This window comes from Mesocricetus auratus, unplaced genomic scaffold (assembly GCF_017639785.1).
Source record: "Mesocricetus auratus isolate SY011 unplaced genomic scaffold, BCM_Maur_2.0 Super-Scaffold_100013, whole genome shotgun sequence".
Lineage (NCBI taxonomy): Eukaryota > Metazoa > Chordata > Mammalia > Rodentia > Cricetidae > Mesocricetus > Mesocricetus auratus.
The window spans coordinates 79663554-79681933 of NW_024429196.1; the positions used below are offsets into that span (position 1 = coordinate 79663554).

An 18380-nucleotide genomic window follows, 5' to 3' on the forward strand; every position below is an offset into this window, starting at 1 on the left:
CACGGAGGCTCAAAGGAGGGTGAGTAGGACAGTTGACAGGCAGTGAAGACTACATAGACCTGGGGTGGCTCCAGCTGTCCTGTGAAGGGGGACAAGCAGTGCACCAGCTATGCGTAGATCTACCAACCTGTTCGAGTTCGGACACTGGGGGTCTGGCCCTAAAGAAATGTGTGTAAAGGCCGGTGTGTCGGAGGAGTGGTTTCCATGCAGCAAGAGTGCAGAAATGAGGCTTTGGGGAGTGATCGCATCATGAGGGGCCTGACTTCGTCAATGAGTTAGGATATATATGGGCTTTTGATTTGATGGTGTAATTGGGAGGTGACAGAGGTTTTAGGAAGTAGGTCGCTGTGTGCGCTTTCAAAGGTTCTGTCTGGTCACCGGCCCCACCCTTCTGTCGGCACGAGATGAGCAACTTTCTCTATCATCCCCTCTGTCATTACCACAGCCCATTCAACAGAACCACCAGACCACCATGGAATGAAGACTGTAAAATCACGAGAACAAAGTCCTTCCTCCCTATAGGTTTCGGTCACAGCAAGAGAAGTTCACAGATCCAAAGATGGGGCCAAAGAGTCATTGTCACTGTTTTGGGTGAATAATTTTATTGTGGTCAAGAAATAATATGCCCATGTTTTTCTGAGATGCACAATAAATGTATAATATTCTTAGGCATGAGAGGCAAGATTGCACTAAAAACTTATTCCCAGGCAGTATCACAGCACTCACATGCAAAACTTCACCAAAAAACACCACGCCATGGCAGTGTCCAGGAATCACATGAAAAACTTCATTAAAAAAAAAAAAAACACCACGGCAGTGTCCAGGAATCACATGAAAAACTTCATTAAAAAAAAAAACACCATGGCAGTGTCCAGGAATCACATGAAAAACTTCATTAAAAAAAAAAAAACACCACAGCAGTGTCCAGGAATCACATGAAAAACTTCATTAAAAAAAAAAAACCACAGCAGTGTTCAGGAATCACACTCAAAACTTCAGGAAAATTCACTCCAGTGCATGGTCTGCGCACTCACATGCGAAAGTACACAAAAACTCATGCCCGGGCAGTGTCACAGCACTCACAGGCACAACTTCACCAAAACTCACACCATGGCAGTCACAGCACTCACATGAAAACATCACATAAACTCACTCCCAGGCACTACCCGAGCACTCGCATGCAAAAATTCACAAAAACTCACCCCCATGTACTGTTACAGCGCTCACACGAGAAACTTCACAACAACTCAGTCTCGGGCACTGTCTGAGCACTTCACCTGCCAAAAATAAATTCAGCTTCTCAGTTTCAGGAGGACCCATTTATTGTCAATCTCAGTGTCTGTGATACTGGCGTTATGTTCAGGAAGCGGTCTCCTGTACCAATTCGTTCTTTCTCTTCTCCCACTTTCTCTTCTAAGAGGTTCAGTGTGGCTGGATTTATGTTGAAGGCTTTCATCTATTTGGACTTAGGTTTTGTGCATGGCGATAGGTATGATCTATCTGCAATCTTCTACATGTCCACATCCAGTTACACCAGCACCATTTGTTGAAAATGCTTTCTTTTTTCTATTGTATAGTTTTAGCTTCTTTGTCAAAGAACAGGTGTTCATAGGTGTGTGGGTTAATATCAGGGTCTTCGATTCCATTCCATTGGACTACCTGTCTGTTTTTGTGCCAATACCAAGCTGTTTTCATTATTATAGCTCTATAGTAGAGCTTGAAGTCAGGGATGGTGATGCTTCCTAAAGTTCCTTTAAGGCAAAAGATACAGTCAACAAGACTAAACAGCAGCCCACAGAATGGGAAAAGATTTTCACCAACCCTACATCAGACAGGGGGCAGATTTCCAAAATACACAAAGAATTCAAGAAGCTAGCCACCAAAACACCAAATAGTTCAACTAAAAAGTGGGGTACAGAACTAAATAAAGAACTCTCAAGAGATGAATCTAAAATGGCGGAAAGGCACTTAAGAAATTGTTCAACATCCTTAGCCATCAGGAAAATGCAAATCAAAACAACTCTGAGATATCATCTTACAACTGTCAGAATGGCTAAAATCAAAACAATAAAACCAATGACAGTTTATGCTGGAGAGGATGTGGAGAAAGGGGAACACCTCTCCATTGCTGGTGAGAGTACAAACTTGTACAGCCACTTTGGAGATCGGAATGGCAGTTTCTCCAGAAAATGGGAACCAGTCTACTTCAAGATCCAGCAATTCCACACTTAGGCATATACCCAAAGGAGGCGCATTCATACACAAGGACATCTGTTCAACTATGTTCATAGCAGCACTATTTGTAATAGCCAGAACCTGGAAGCAACCTAGATGCCCCTCAACCGAAGAGTAGATAGAGAAAATGTGGTACATTTACACAATGGAGTACTATTCAGCAGAGGGGGGGGACACAATGGAATCTTTTTTTTTTTTTTGGTTTTTTGAGACCGGGTTTCTCTGTGGCTTTGGAGGCTGTCCTGGAACTCGCTTGGTAGTCCAGGCTGGTCTCGAACTCACAGAGATCCGCCTGCCTCTGCCTCCCGAGTGCTGGGGTTACACAATGGAATCTTGAAATTTGCAGGCAAATGGATGGAACTATAAGAAACCATCCTAAGTGAGGTAATCCAGTCACAGAAAGACAAATGCGGTATGTACTAACTCATGTATGGTTATTAGACATGGTAAAAAGGATCACCAGCCTACAATCCACACCTCCAGGGGAGCTAGGAAACAAAGAGGACCCTAAGAGAGACATACAGGTCCCCTAGTGAAGCAGAAGGGACAAGAGACCCTGAACAATTGGGGAGTATGGGGGAGAGGGAGGGAGGAGAAAGAGACACATCAATAGAGGGAGCCACTATAGGTTAAAGAGAAATCTGACACTAGGGAATTGTACAGAGATCCACATGGATGACCCCAACTAGGATCATAAACAGTAGTGGAGAGACTACCTTAAATGCCCATCCCCTATAATGAGAATGATGGCTACCTTAAATGCCTTCATCCAGTAGCTGATGGAAGCAGAAGCAGAGATCCACAGCCAAGCACTGAGCTAAACTCCTGGAATCCACTTTCAGAGAGAGGAGTGACCAACAAAGGGGCCAAGACCATGCCGGGAAAACCCACAAACACAGCTGATCTGAGCAAGTGGGAACTCATGGACCCCAGTCTGACAGTTGGAAAACCAACGTAGCACCAAACGAGGCCCCCTGAACGTGGGTATCAGCTAGGAGCACTGGGCAGTCTATGGGCCTCTCATAGGGGAACCAGGATGTATCCCTAGTCCACGAATGGACTTCAGGGGCCCATTTCCCGTGGAAGGATACTCTCTCGGCCTAGATACACAGGGGAGGGCTTAGGCCCTGCCCCAAATGACTTGACAGATTTTGATGATCCCTCATGGAAGGCCTCACTCTCCCTGGGGAGTGGGTGGGGGATGGGATGCGGGGGCCAGAGGGGGGCATGGGAGGATGGGAAGGAAGAGGGAACTAAGATTGATATGTAAAATAAGATTGTTTCTAATTTAAATAAAGTTCATAAATAAATAAGTAAATAGATAAATAAATTCAGCTAAGCACGGTGGTGCACACCTATGTTTCTCACAACTGAAAATCTGAAGCAAGGGAACTGACGTCAGGCAGAGGTCTGTTTGGGCCACATAACAAATGCCAGGCCAGCCAGGGCCATATAAGACCTCACGCCAGAAAAAAAAAATAACGAAAGAGGAGGAGGAAGCGAGTAGTAATTACACTGACACGGAACCCTTCGTTCTTGATCGGCATTGCTGATGCAGGGTCCCACTGGGTAGCTCTGGCTGTCCTGGAACTCACCACGTGGGCCAGGCTGGCCTCGGACTCAAAAAGTCTGGCTGCCTCGGGAGTTCTGAGATTACAGCGATGTGCTACCACACCCCCCCTTAAAAAAAAACACACAGCCCCACTGTATAACCCGATATGTTGCCACGCCCGTTTTTTTGTTTTTTGTTTTTGTTTTTCCTGTTATCCTGAGTACTGGGTGTGCAGGCCTGTGCTGACAGTCTCAGCTTGAGCACGTTCCAAAAATTAAAGTCTAGGGTGTATACTAATAGACGTGAGTGTACGTGCACAATCACATACGCAGATGAAGTTAATACTTCTCCCGTTCTTCTGCATCGCTTCCATTTCTTCCGGGCGACGGCTGTCCTTGTTTTACTAGAGCTTGTTTCGGGTGTCCTGAGTGGATAGATGGAAGACAGTAAGCACTCTTAGGCTCTTATATTTTTGAATACATTTATTGGGCTTTCAGCTCTTCAAAGGGAGTTTGTCTGCTTGGTGGCTGACTTCCCTCAGTCTCTGAGTGTGTGAGCTTTGCCCTTCCAGTGTTTAATGCTGAGTAAGTTCCACTCAGCATTATTCAATGTATTCATTTGAGTGACACTCATCCTTCTTTGGAAGTCTCTGTTTCCCTTGCTGTTGAACGCTCGGCAGTCTCGCTACCCTGTTGCCAGGGGTGGTGTTTATTTCTAATTTCCTTGCTAGTGACATTAGGAAAGTTTTCCATGTGAAGTCTCACGTGTTTCTTCACTTCTGAATAATAATTGTGTCGTTTCATTATTCTCTCCCTCCCTCTCTCCCTCTGCTCTCTCTCTCCCCCTCTCCTCTCTCTCTCTCTCCTCTCTCTCTCCCTCTCCTCTCTCTCTCTCTCTCTCCTCTCTCTCTCTCCTCTCTCTCTCTCTCCCTCCCTCCTCTCCTCTCCTCTCTCTCTCCCTCTTCCTCCTCTCTGTCTCTCCCTCCCTCCCTCCTCTCCTCTCCTCTCTCCCTCCTCTCTGTCTCTCTCTCCCTCTCTCTCTCTCCCTCTCCTCTCTCTCTCTCCCTCTCCTCTCTCTCTCTCCTCTCTCTCTCTCTCCTCTCTCTCTCTCTGGCTACTGGGGCTGGAACCCTGGGCCTCATTCATACTGGACAAGTGCACTCTCCCACCAAGTCACCGCTCCATGCCTTTTCTTTATGTCTTATCGTGAAATGCTCGATGCTGAGTTGAAATCACCTCCTTTCTGTTACTGTTGTCTTCTGCCTTATCTATTTGCTATACAGGATGTTTCATAGGTTCCTTTTTTTTTTTTTAATCTATAGCTAGAAGCTTGTCGGTACAGCTTTCCCAATCATTAGCCTGTCTCTTCAGAAGTACCCAGGTTTGGGGGGTGGGGGTTACTGTTGTTACTATCTTAATGATTTATTGTTCACGTCCAAGATTCCCGGTTTGTTCCTTTTCCGACCGCGCGGCTCTTGTTTTTTTGTTTTGTTTTGTTTTGTTTTTTACGAGACAGGGTTTCTCTGTATTGTTTTCGAGGCTGTTGGTCCAGCCCAGCCTCGAACTCACAGCGATCCGCCTACCTCTACCTCCCGAGTGCTGGGCTTAAAGGCGTGCGCCACCACCGCCCAGCGCGGCTCTTGTTCTATAGGTGCCGCTTCCTTCTTTATTTTCTCACCCTGATCTCTGCGCCCATTTTTAACTTTTTCTTCTTTCACAGTGCTGCTCTTCTTCTCCTACCCCTCCCCCCTTTTTGGTTTTATTTTTTTCGAGACAGGATTTGTCTGTGTAGCCTTAGCCGTCCTGGAACTGGCTCTGTAGACCAGGCTGCCTCTGCCTTCCGACTGCTGGGCTTAAAGGTGTGCGCCACCACTGCCCGGCTTGCTCAGCTCTTTTTATGGGATGGAATTCCTATGCATTTAACGTTGGGAGGAGTGGGACAGTGGGCTTCAACTTGGAGGCTTGTGCAAGCAAGAAACCTTTGTAAAGATTCGCTCTTGCTTGAGAGTTGTTTTCAAGTCTCCATTCCTGGTTCAGATGAGCGTGAAGCAGGGCTAAGGTTAGCGGATCAGGTGGGCATTTTCCTCCAAGAGAACGCTTGGGTTTAGGCTTTGCATAGTTGTTGCGTAAAAGAATGGGTTGCGTGCTTCTCTGTCTCCCATGTAAGTTTAATGTTCTCAAACGTCACAATCCAAATCCTCTTCTATACATGCCATTTTAGACAATAAAAATCTCTCTTTATGAGAGTCGACCTGAGGGTATGTCTCCAAAGTCTTACGAACTAGAGGAGGGAAAATCAACCCAGGCATGCCCTGGCTCTCCACGAATCTCTTCTCACTGGTGAATTCTATGTCCATGACTGAAAACTTCCTGGGCATGCGTCCCCACTTCGCAAGCCCCTTGAAATACCTCCACTCCAGGTCCACTAGGTCCAGGAATTGCTTTCCTAGAAAGATCATATTTTGAAAGAATCACACATTGGCACGTTCCACAGACAAGAATGAATCTCTAATGAGCCAAGGCGCCTTCTCCTTTCTGGCAACTGCAACCCATAGCCCCTGGACTAAATACTACCTCTTGTACACACTACTGAGTTTCTTCCCCTCACTGATCCTCTCTGAAAGAGAAAAAACTGTCAGGAAAGCTTTAGGGAACACACACACCACACACACACACACACACACACACACACACACACACACACTCACACTCACACACTCACACAAACACACACACCACACACACACACACACACGCACACACACACACACACACACTCACACTCACACACTCACACAAACACACATGCATGCCACCAACTGTGAAAGGCAATAAAGTCAAGGAAATTGCAAAAGATAATCCAACAAGCCCAGCACGCAGAAAAGCAAGTAGTGGTGGGTGCTTGGGAGCTGACAGGCCTGTTCATAGCCACCTCTCAGAGATGCATGTGAGCCTTGGCCCTAGATTGTCTCATTTTATTCTTTTGTTGTTCTCAGGGTTGAACCCTAAACCTTGAGCATGCTAGACAAGTATTCTACTATGAGCGACTGCTCCCCCAGCTATGTCTCCCCTGCCCCTGTTTAATTTTAGGCTGGGTCTAGCTTAATTGCACAGGCTAAATTGCCCATGTTAGCTTCAAACTGACAATCCTCCTGCCTCAGTCCCTGGCGCGTAGGTGTGTACCATTCACAGGATGGAAAACGTAAAACCCTCTTCTTGGCTTCATCGCCACCATAGGCAGCAACAGCACTAGCTACGAACCCTACAACAGGCAAGATTTCCATAGGTCAATACTTGACATACTCTTCTCTGGAGATGGACCTAGATTCTCAGCAAGGTTTGCATATCCTCGCCCTCCACTCCCCCCCCCCCCGCCCCTCCTCACCCCACCCCACCCCCGGTGAGTCTCTTTACCTGCCTCGGAGGGGAAGAATCGAACCGTTTTATCTTCAAAGTCCAGCCTGTCCGGGGTAACAGAAGCCAGGAGGAGTTTGCGAAAGGTGGCACTTGGAGTCCTCTTCCTGTAGGTGGGCGGTGTCGGAGTCACCATGGGCTCGTCGGTCCTGAATGCGTACGGAAAGGTGTGCTCCGGAGGAGGGATGCCCGCATGGATCAGCCTCTGCTGAATCTGGGATAACTGCTCCAGGGGGACCAGGGAGCCCATCAGCAGGCTGTGCTGAAGCAGGTTCGCCATGGACTTGGGCTTCTGCTCCTCCTTCTTAGCGGGGATCTGGATGGCCGGGAGGGGCTCGCTTTTTCTCAAGGCGGGGTTTTTACCAAGCAGTTGCCGAGCTTCCTCAAATGAGGTGCCGCAGATCTTTTGGAAATTTGACTTCTTGCTCTCTTTACTAAAGTTCTCTGCGGACTCGTATAAGGCTGACATCTGTGTCGGGGAGAGACGTGGGAGCCGTGAGATCAACCTCTCCTGTCAGGAGGATTCATCTTTCGCAAGGTCTCATTGCCTCGGTAAACCACATCAGTAGCAGAATGTGGCGGAGAGAACGTGGCAGCGTGCCAGGTTCGTCATCCAAAAGATGGATTTAAGACACAGCCCTAGCCAGGCAGCAGAGTCTTCTGCCTTTAATCCCAGCATTGGTGAGGCAAGGTCAGGCGGGATCTCTGGTCTACAGAGCTTAGGTTCAGGACAGCCAAAGAAACACAGAGAAACCCTGTCTTGAAAAAAACAAAAACAGCCGGGCGTTGGTGGCGTACGCCTTTAATCCCAGCACTCGGGAGGCAGAGCCAGGCGGATCTCTGTGAGTTCGAGGCCAGCCTGGTCTACAAAATGAGTTCCAGGACAGCCCCCAAAGCTACAGAGAAACCCTGTCTTGAAAAACCAAAAAAAGAAAAAGAAAAAAACAAAAACAGACAAAAAGACACATCCTTTACACCCATTACTAAAGAAATAAGCTGTTTAGGTTTGGATTTGGTGGCTTTTGAGACCTGTCCAGCTCTACCATTCTGCATGGCTTTGCAGAAAGATGGCTGAAGTGGGCTGTGGCCTTGTTTGGAAGAAAGTAAGACAGATCATGTAGACACCAGAGTTTTGCCCTGGTGTCCAAAGAGCTCAGAATATTCCAGAATGCAAGGCTGTCATCTTTTAGTATTCAGGCATCTGTGCTGGCCTGTCCTTGGGGTTCTGACAAAGATATGCCCTCAGCTGCAGACACCAAGAGCACCACCTGGGCCTATTCACCTCTGCCTCTCCCTCCTCCTCTCCCTCTCCTTCCTCCTCCCCCTCCCTCCCCCCTTCCCCCGTCCCTTCAGACCAGTGTCCCCCTCCCCTTTCCCCTTTTTATAATCCCTTCCCCTGATAAAAATTTAAAAAACCCTATTTAAACCCTGTCGAATGGCATCTTTCTCTCGAGCTGCTTTTCTTACATTGTAACCGTCATCAGAGTAATTTTCTAAGTAAATGACTGCATTATTGAGTGTTTGGAAATCTTTGTTTTGCAGAACAAAACTGTAAGCCATTCCTCACAGTATCCCCTTGCCCGCAGCCCCCCCCACACACCTAAGTCCTATGGAGAATGACTAAAATCTTGCTTTTTAGAGTGTCCTGTCTACAGATCAGGGCATTCCTGAGAGGTATCTGTGGCCCTTAGCTGGGAAGCCAGACAGTCCACTATCTCAGGTTGCAGCCTAATTTATGTCATTTCCCTGGGGGAGCTGCTCAGTCATAAATGCTCCCCCCCCCCAGGGTGGAAAGAAGACAAACAAAAGAGCAAAATTAAGTCAGTTACCCAGCTGCTGGGTCCAGGGGCCCAAAGCAGTCTCCTTTTGCTCTTGGGCATTGTGTTGCAAAACAACAACAACAACAACAACAACAACAGAGTGAGCTGAAACTAGCAGGTCTCTTTAGAGAAGGTTTCCATCAGGAAAAAAAAAAAAGGCATAACCTGGGTGTTGCCCAGCTCCTGGAGAGCTAGGTCGTGCGGTGGCAAGAAAAAAAAAAAAAACAAACTCAAGGGGGCTATGGAGGCGGTGCTCTTCCAGAGGACCCGGGTTCCGTTCCTAGCGCCCACACCATGGCTCACAACGGTCTGTAACTCCAGTTCCAGAGGATCTGGGGTCTCTTCCGGCCTCTGTGGACACCAGGCACACATACACTCATGCACATAAAGTGTTTTTCTGAAGCTCTGGCACTCCAGACCACGCCTGGGTGAGTCTGTGGACGCCCATGGTTTGGTCTCCTATGGTTCTTTAATGTTAAGTTAGTTGCCTGTGTGCAGTAGCAGGCTGTCAAGTTCGTACCGAGCATTTGAAAGACGATGGTGTGCCGCTGTCTTGAGCACCCGTGTGATGTCCGGGGAGGGACATGGTGTGAGGATCTGAATCTTCAAGCTCCTGGAAAGGCGACAAAGGGGAAGACCAAAATCAAAGGCCAAAGGTCAGGTAGAAAGACAGGAATCGTGCTGGAGAGATGGCTCAGAGGTTAAGAGCACTGACTGCTCTTCCTGAGGTCCTGAGTTCAATTCCAAGCAACCACATGGTGGCTCACAGCCATCTGTAATGAGATCTGGTGCCCTCTTCTGGTGTGCAGACAGACATGGAGGCAGGATGTTGTGTTCATAATAAATAAATAAATAAATCTTTAAAAAACAAACCTTTGGACTCTCTGATTAAAAAAAAAAAGATAGGAATCAGTATCACAGTGAACTTTGTGGACGGGATACTTTAAAGTGTTGCCATCTTATTCTTAATTTTTTTCCCTCTTATCCGGTTATGCTAGTTAAGTTAATTATGTTCAAACCAACCATCTTTATCTCAGCACTCCAAATTCATTTTTTTTTCTTCTCTCAAGACAAGATTTCTTCATGTAACCCTGGCTGTCCTGGAAGTCCCTCTGTAGACCAGGCTGGTCTTGAACTCACAGAGACCCGCCTGCCTCTGCCTCCCCCGAGTGCTGGGATTAAAATGTGTGCCACGACCATCTGGCACACTTCAAAGTTTTGCACAAAATATATTCCAGGGCTTAGTCTTGTTCTCAAGAACACTGCACCAACCACTCTGTTTCGTTGCCTAATATTTCGATTTACCTTTACTTCACCTAAGGAAAAGAATCACCTCCTTACCCAGAAAAAGTACTCATGTAGGAGGAAGAAAAAAAAGCTCATGATAACAATAGCAAAAAAAAAACGAACATTTTAAAGAAAAAGGAAATGCTGACCGTTTTGTAGGGGGAAATAAAGCCACCCCAGGATTCTCAGAGTTCCCTCTGTGTTAAGTACATGCCCACATCTGACTTTGGCTGGCTTCCGACACTAGCGAATGGCACAGTGTGGTGACGTCTAGCTTGTACAAATGAAGCCTGTCTGAAGGTCGGGGATTGGAGCGTGCCACTAGCTGGCCACAGAGGCGCCAGATGTTTGGCAAGAATTTGCAAGTAGAACCCGACAAAGGCTTAAAAAGGGTTCTGAATGCGCACAGAAACGCGGGGCTGCACGGGGCTTCCTGGTCTCGCAGTCTCAACGGGCCGTGGGTACATAGACGCTGGGACTGTCCTGCTCAAGCACAGTGTGGAGGATCTCCGCCGCGGTGCTCAGAGGCCTTCTCCAAGCCGCACAGCATGCTGCTCGCTGCAGATTCAGGTTTGACTCATACAGGCAAAAAGGGTTTATGGGCAGTGTGCTACAAGCTGCTTGATGGCAGCGCAGACCAGAGTCGAGGCGGTGAGCACAGCTACCAGAGCTGGCAGTAAACGCACACCATGTTGGACCCTAACTGGGTGAAGCCAGTTAGCCAAAACATCCGCTTCAATCCTCGCCATGCAGTTTAGCAGACTCAAGACTCACGGTCAGAAAAAGATGGGGATATACAGTAAAGACAGATTCAGATGAGTAAAAACCTCTACAGGGTTTACAGTGTGTTTTTTAAAAAGAAAGTCCTTTAAAAAGAAATAGCTGGGTGTGGTGGCATGCACCTTTAATCCCAGCACTTAGGAGGAAGAGGCAGGCAGATCTCTGAGTTTGAGACCAGCCTGGTCTACAGAGTGAGTTCAAAGACAGCCAAAGTTACACATAGAAACCCTGTCTCAAATAAATAAGTAAATGCAAAAGGAGCAAAGTAATAAAAAAAATCCACGTAAAGATAAAAACTACATAAAGAATCTGCATACTGCACGTTATTGTGTTCTCTTTGAAGTGTTTGTTTGCTGAGGAAAGAGCAGCAGCTGCTAACAGACATTTGATTATAAATGCTGCTGGATTAACCCAACTTATATGCTTTGAGAATGTCTTGACTTCAAAAGTCAAGTCTGAAGACATGTTACTTTGGAAAAGAATTTTTGCTTTTGTTTTCACAGATGAAAAGTTGTGGATTCCTTCCAAACTAATATGGTTTGATCAAGCAAGACCCCCTGAAGCAGTGTCCCAGGTGACCCAACATCCAAAACAGCTAAGGCAATGCAGCCTCGGGACCACTACAGCCAGGATTTGGCCATGGTTCTGTGTTTTCTCAGGATCCCCAAAGGATTGACAGTGCCCCCAAATAGCAGGAAGCAGTTTGGAGAGAACTATGCCCACATTCCCAAATATTGTTTACAAATGTTGGTTTCCTTTAAATGGGGTTGGTTATAAATGGTTAAGGATCACAATCTCTTTCTAAAGAAAAAAAGAATATGATATGAAAATGAATACTTTGCATTGGTATGGATTTTGATTTATTGACAGAAATTTAAGGTCAAGTTTGTTATATGTATATTGCTACTCTTGTTTAGATATTGTGTTTATACGGCTCATTTTAAAATGTAATGTATAATTAAATACAGATAATAGGTAGTCACCTATAATAGTCAAAACTTATAGTTATGTCAGTTAGGTTTTTTAGATATACAGAGATATATTTCAAATGGATAGGAATTCTTCAAAACCTTTCAAAGACCCACAGAATATGGCATTTAAAACGGTTTTTATTAAGGTTTTTCATGACAATGAGACACAACTGCTCCTGGCAACACCAATTATGTCAGAGAGGAAGATGGGCTTGGAAGAAACTCGTTATAGTGTTTGCCTTCAACACGTAAAGGATAGCCATTTGGGCAAGGATAGCCATTTGGACAAGAAATTGCTCTTGCCTGGACTACTTGACAGTATATTGTCCAAACTGGACAAGCAAGTTACAAAGAAAAGTGACTGCTGAACTTGCCAAGGGACAGTAGGATTCTTCAAGGTTCCTGATTCATCAAAAAGTCTTCCAGATGTTTTGGGCCTATAAGCTGAAGAGGGAGGAATGCCCCAGTGTTACAGAGGAACTTTGGGTGACTATCCTCCAGGCAGTGAGGTGTCTCTGTCTAGAATTTATATATTATCCTTCTGTGGTCTTTGATGGAGTTGAAGACAAATGTTACAGCTATGGTTTTCCTTAGTTATGATAAAAGATAAGTTACATATTAAACTTTAGACTCACAAAGATAGGATAGATAATAGAATATTTTCTTTAAATTTTGCCAAATGTTAATGGACTAAATATTGTTAACTATAGTTCTTCCTTGATAGCTGTTTTGTTACATATAATTTTACTATGTTAATGTTAAAACCTTCCTTTCATTTAGACAGAAAAGAGATGATGAGGGAAGTCCTTCTGTATGCTGTGAGTATATGTTTCTCTTATTGGTTGATGAATAAAGCTGTTTCAGCCAATGGACAGGCAGGATGTAGCCAGGCAGGAAGTATAGGCGGGGCTACCAGACTAGGAAGATTCGGGGATGAGGAATGCAGAGAGTGAGTTGCCAGAGAGAGACGCCATATAGCCACTGAAGGAGTAACATGCCAGAGCATTATGGGTAAGCCACAGCCTCACGGCAACATATAGTTTAATAGAAATGGGTTGATAATTAAGAGAGAGCTAGCCAATAAGAAGCCCGAGCCATCGACCAAACAGTTTATAATTAATATAGCGTCTGTGTATTTATTTGGGGTTCAAGGGCTGTGGGACCAAGCGGGACAGAAACGGTCCACATGGTGGTGTCTGGGCCACAGAGGCTCTGGGCTTTTCACCACATTTACAGAAGCCTGTGTCTCCATGCAGGGGTGAGGCTTTTTCCTGAAGAGTTCAGATGGAACTATAAGCCCACAGCAACCATTAGACATGTAAGAAAACCAGCTTGGTTCACTTAGCCTCAGGCCTGACTCCAGGTCTACCACAGCTATGTGAGCCAGCATAGCTGAGCCCAAACAGAGAGGAAACACACACATACACACCACACACACACACACACACACACACACACACACACACACACACACACATGCACGCACGCACACACGCATGCGCGCACACACACAACACACATGCACACATGCACACACGCACGCACACACACACTGAGCCCTAGATTTGGGCAGATTATTATATAGCATTAAATACAGACTCTCCTCGTGGGTTTGGTAGCCATGAGAGGCGTAAGGAGAGGCCTGTGATACTGGCTGTCCTGGGAGAGTTGGGGAGCTTACAGGCTCTGAGACAGACTCTAACCCATGTTGCAGGCACACCCCAGCGCAGCGAGAAACGTGTGAGAAGTCGAGAGTGAACCCTGATGTAATTGCACAGGACGAGTCTGTCAGCATTTTGTACAGGAGAGAAAATATGTGCCGTCGTGGACTGGTAAATGAGTTTGTAGGAAACTCCGGCCATGGCTCAGGCTGAGGCCTGTGAGCCATCTGCCGTAGCTCAGTGTGCCTGTGGAAGCTCCCGGCAGTCTGAAACGTGAGGCGGCTCATGAGGAAGAAACAAGGCGCAGAAGACACCGTGTGGAGGGCGGCGGGGGCGGAGAGGACAGGATGAGAAGCGGTGAAGTCTCACGCAGCAGGGTTCGCATGGGTCTGGGGACTCGCGGCTCTGTGATAAAGAGTGTGCCTGCCACGCCAGGGCCCTAGGTTCAATCTCTGTGATGCAGAGAACTTACTCATCTAAAATGTCGTGGGTGGCTGGGCACGGTGGCACACGTCTGCCACCTCAGCATTTGGAAAGCACAGACAGAAAGCTACAGGCCAGCCTGGGGTACATAGTGAACTCATCTCAAGGAAAGTGGGGTGATGGAGAGAGAAGAGCGGGAGGAAGAGAGGGTGCGCATGGAAACAGTCTGCTTAATGATGGGGTCCCACGTTTCACGGCTGGTCTCCAGGGACTGTCTGTACCTGCTTAGGGATGTCTGGGTTGGATGATGGCATCCTCAAGGCTTGGCAGGCCTGTTGTGGCAGGAAGAGGCCATCCCTGGCGGTGTAGACTGGAATCCTGTTTGACTTTTCACTTATTTTTCATCATTCGGTTTTGGTGCACAGGCCCTGGTTCCGAAAAGCACAAGAGGAAGCTCTCCCGCCTTCCTCTCCCCGCTTTGCAGTTTCTCTCTGGAGGCCCTCCGTGATGGACGTGTGGAGCTGGAGGAAGGAGGTCCCCAGACAGCGGGGGGCTGGACCAGCGTCAGGGCTAGGTACCTGTGGGAGCCTGGGATGGAAGGGCAGAGGTGTAGAAGAGGGAGAGGGGGCCGGGACTGTCCGTGGTGACAGAGAGGTGGTCAGCCACGGTGGCTGGCTTCTACCTTCCCGAAACAGCCCCAGAGGAGACGGAAGTGTGTCCCCACCCCATGGGGAGGTATGAGCCACACACTGTCACCCCCCACCAGGCAGCCTCGAGCTCCTTATTACCCATCCATCAGGCAGCCCTCTGCATGGCAGGCACCGCGAGGCCCGTTTCCCGCCGTCACTGGACTGTCGGAATGCCCCGTGACTGGGTGGGTCCACAGCTGCACTTACCACCTGGCTTCCCATAGTCCGCTTAAAGAACTGCCTCTGTCACTGACCAATGAGGGCCCAGCGTCATTCGCCTGGTAGACCCCAGGCCCAGCTCTGGATCTGGAGGGTGCCAGTGATTTAGTGGAGGGTAAGTAGCTGAGTCACTCTGTTCATTGTGACATTTGGAGACTCCTAAGGTCACAGAAGCAGCTGCTGGGCAGTAAGGGAGGGGTGGGGTGGTGGGGAGTGGAAAGGCGCCTTCTCAAGACGAGCGAGCGAGCATCAAATCGCTCAAGTGCCAGCGACTGGTTAAGCTTTCTCACTGTGGCTTACTCCAAGCCTCTTTCTGTCAGCGTGCAAAGAAGACCGTGGGATGCTGGCGTTCAGAAGGCGGTCTGAGCAGCGGGGGCAAGCCACCCAGCTCTGTCCTTTGCAGAAATCGCTGTGGCGACGCGCTATGATTTGAGTGTGTCCTGGATCCCTGTGTGAGATGCTAGGATCATCCCCTCCCTTCCTAGGCTGTGCCAACAATAAAAGGTCTCCCTGAGGAGAGCACGTGGTGCCTGCCGTAGTGTGAGTCTCTCTTGCTCCTTCTGCAGATGACAGCATACGGCACATGCAGTGGTCAGCGCTCCGTTTTTTTTTTAACCCTAATAATTCAGCCGAAGACTTCCAGATCGTTTCCTAAGGGTCTCCCTCCTTGGCAGTAGCACATATTACACTGCGCAGGTTTGATTTGTTCGATTAATCTTCGGTATGAAAGGTATCTGGGTTTTCATGTCTGCCGCAGGCATCTTTTACCAGCTCTTGGTGAAGTGAGCTCTACACCTGGAAACACACTTAACCATGGCCACAGGGCATCCGTCCTTGCATGCAGGGTTAGTCATGTCAGATGCCTTAGGGTTTCTACTGCTGTGCTAAAATGCCATGGCAAAAAGGAACTTGTTGGGGGAAGGCTTTATTTATTGGTTTTTACGAGACAGGGTTTCTCTGTATTGTTTTGGAGGCTGTCGGTCCCGAGTGCCGGGATTAAAGGCATGCGCCACCTCCGCCGGGCATGGGAAGGCTTTATTTTGTATGACAAGCTGTAGTCGGTTACCGAGGGAAGGCAGGGCGTCAACTCAAGGCAGGCGCTGATGCAGAGGCCATGTAGAAGTGTTTCTGGCTGGTTTGCTCCCCATGGCTTGCTCAGTCTGCTTTTTTTTATACCGTCCAGGAGCACTTGCCCAGGGCTGGCACCGTCCGCAGTGAGCTGGGCCCTCCCATACAGACACCTCTTACATAGGCATTTTCTCAAAGTTCTCGCTTCCAAGATAGGTTTAGGTTTGTGTCCATTGACCAAAGCCAACCAGCACAGAGGTCTAAGAATCATTTCAAGTCACAGCCTGCCCGTAGTTTACTTAGCTGACTGTGGAATGCTGTCTGTGTTCCGGTGTACAACGTACTGGAAAACTCCTGGGCTCCTGTGTTTGCGTGTGAAGATAGCATTCAGCTTTCTGCTCCTGCCACCACATCCTCTGCCTGCAGTCATGCCTCCTGCTCCATAACAAACGCATGGAAACACAAGTCCAAATAAACTCTTCAAAGACGAAATAGTAAAACCCGTAGTTGAAGAACTAAAACTTAACAAAGCTCAAAGGAAGCTCAAATCAGACGTGTCGTGTATTATGTAAGCTGACAAAATGATATATGAAGCTAGTTTTGTAGATTTTGGGGTCATTATTGTTGCTGTCAGATTTTGTGGTTTATGGTATAAGCAAGCCTGTTTGCCAAACTTGGTTTTTTTTTTTTTTTTGTTTTTTTGTTTTTTTTTTTTGGTTTTACGAGACAGGGTTTCTCTGAATTGTTTTGGAGGCTGTCGGTCCAGCCTGGCCTCGAACTCACAGAGATCCGCCTGCCTCTGCCTCCTGAGTGCTGGGATTAAAGGCGTGTGCCACCACCGCCGGGCGCCAAACTTGTATTACCTAAACATATAGTGTTTGTTTGTTTTTCGAGACAGGGTTTCTCTGTATAGCTTTGGAGCCTATCCTGGAACGCGCTCTGTAGACCAGGCTGGTCCCAAACTCACAGAGGTTCTCCTGCCTCTGCTTCCCAAGTACTGGGATTAAAGGCGTGCGCCACCACAGCCGACTTCGGGCAGGCCTAGGAAGGGCCCATGATTCTTGGTAGGAGGGACATTTTAGAATCAGGCTGTTTCCTGAAGTCTACAACCTTCTCTGCAGGTTTGCTCCTGTCTCTGGTTCACCCAGCTCTTGAACAGCTCTGGCTAGGGGAGGTGGATTGCGGGTTCAGGGACCTGACCCTTCCCCTGGCTGTGAGGTGGAGACAGCCTTGGTGTTTGAGGCGTGTTCCCTGGCAAGTTCTCATCATGCCTGCAGACCCTCACCACCGGAGTTCATCCCAGAGAACCAGCTTCTTGCCCTCGATGACACATTCTCTTCTGGGATCTTTCAAAGAGCTGAGATGAGGTCGTGGGCAGCGAAAGCCCACAGCCCAGAAAGCTCCCCTCTTCACAGGGTACCCAGCCTTTTGTTTTTTTCCAGGGGCATCATTTAACCACAAAAAGAAAATCACCAATAACCCTTGTGTTTTTCTGAAGTAACAGATTCCAATATTGGACTCTTCCAACGTGAGGAATTGGAAGGGATGCGATCCCTACTCTAGTTTCTTGTCAGAGTGATTTCGTTACATCTCTGGATGGTGCCAAACCCTCAGTTTCCACTCCGCCTTCCTCCAAAGGGAATGGAGGGTGCCGAATGCTGGCGGGGATCTCACCGAGCAGACAAAACTTACAGCCAACGAGGGGGAAGAGGCGACCGGATGGAGTTGAAGGGAGGAAGGGAGCCTCTGTGTGTGTCTCTCGCCTGAAGTCTCTTAGGGCCTTCCTCAAGGGGAAGGGGAAGGGAGAGGAACACGGCAGGTAGACCAGGAAGTGGAAATGGTGATGACATGGAGTTGGAAGGGTTTAACACATGGGGCCATATGCTGGAAATTCGGGGAGAAAAGGTCAAAGGTTGGCTGTCCGTAAGCAGGATGTGGCTCTGGTGACATCCCAGGACTCGAGCAACGTTGAAAGACAAGCACAGGATGGCAGAGGAGGGGCAGCCAGACTATGGGTAGACGAGCCACATGGATAATTGTGTGTGTGTGTGTGTGTGTGTGTGTGTGTGTCTTTCTCTCTCTCTCTCTCCTATCTCCTCTTCTCTCTCCTCTCTCCCCCCTCTCTCCCTCTCTTCCCCCCATCTTTCTTGCTCTCTCTTCTCTCTCCCCCTCTCTCTCTCCTCTCCCCCTCGCTCTCTCCTCTTCCCCCTCTCTCTCCTCTCTCTCCTTTATTTTTTTTTACATTCCAAGGATAATTGTGTC

At 47.9% G+C, this 18380-nt stretch overlaps 1 protein-coding gene across 1 annotated transcript; it reads right to left on the reverse strand.

The window, feature by feature from the left end:
• Nucleotides 1-5604: 5604 nt before the first annotated feature.
• CUNH9orf153 (chromosome unknown C9orf153 homolog) lies at nucleotides 5605-15141 on the reverse strand. The gene is made up of 5 exons (XM_040756223.1): nucleotides 15039-15141; nucleotides 14424-14730; nucleotides 9541-9633; nucleotides 7201-7669; nucleotides 5605-6232 (listed from the first exon to the last, which is right to left on the reverse strand). The coding sequence occupies exons 2-5, from the start codon at nucleotides 14454-14456 to the stop codon at nucleotides 5964-5966; spliced, it is 864 nt and encodes a 287-aa protein (XP_040612157.1). The 5' UTR covers nucleotides 14457-14730; nucleotides 15039-15141; the 3' UTR covers nucleotides 5605-5963.
• Nucleotides 15142-18380: the final 3239 nt, after the last annotated feature.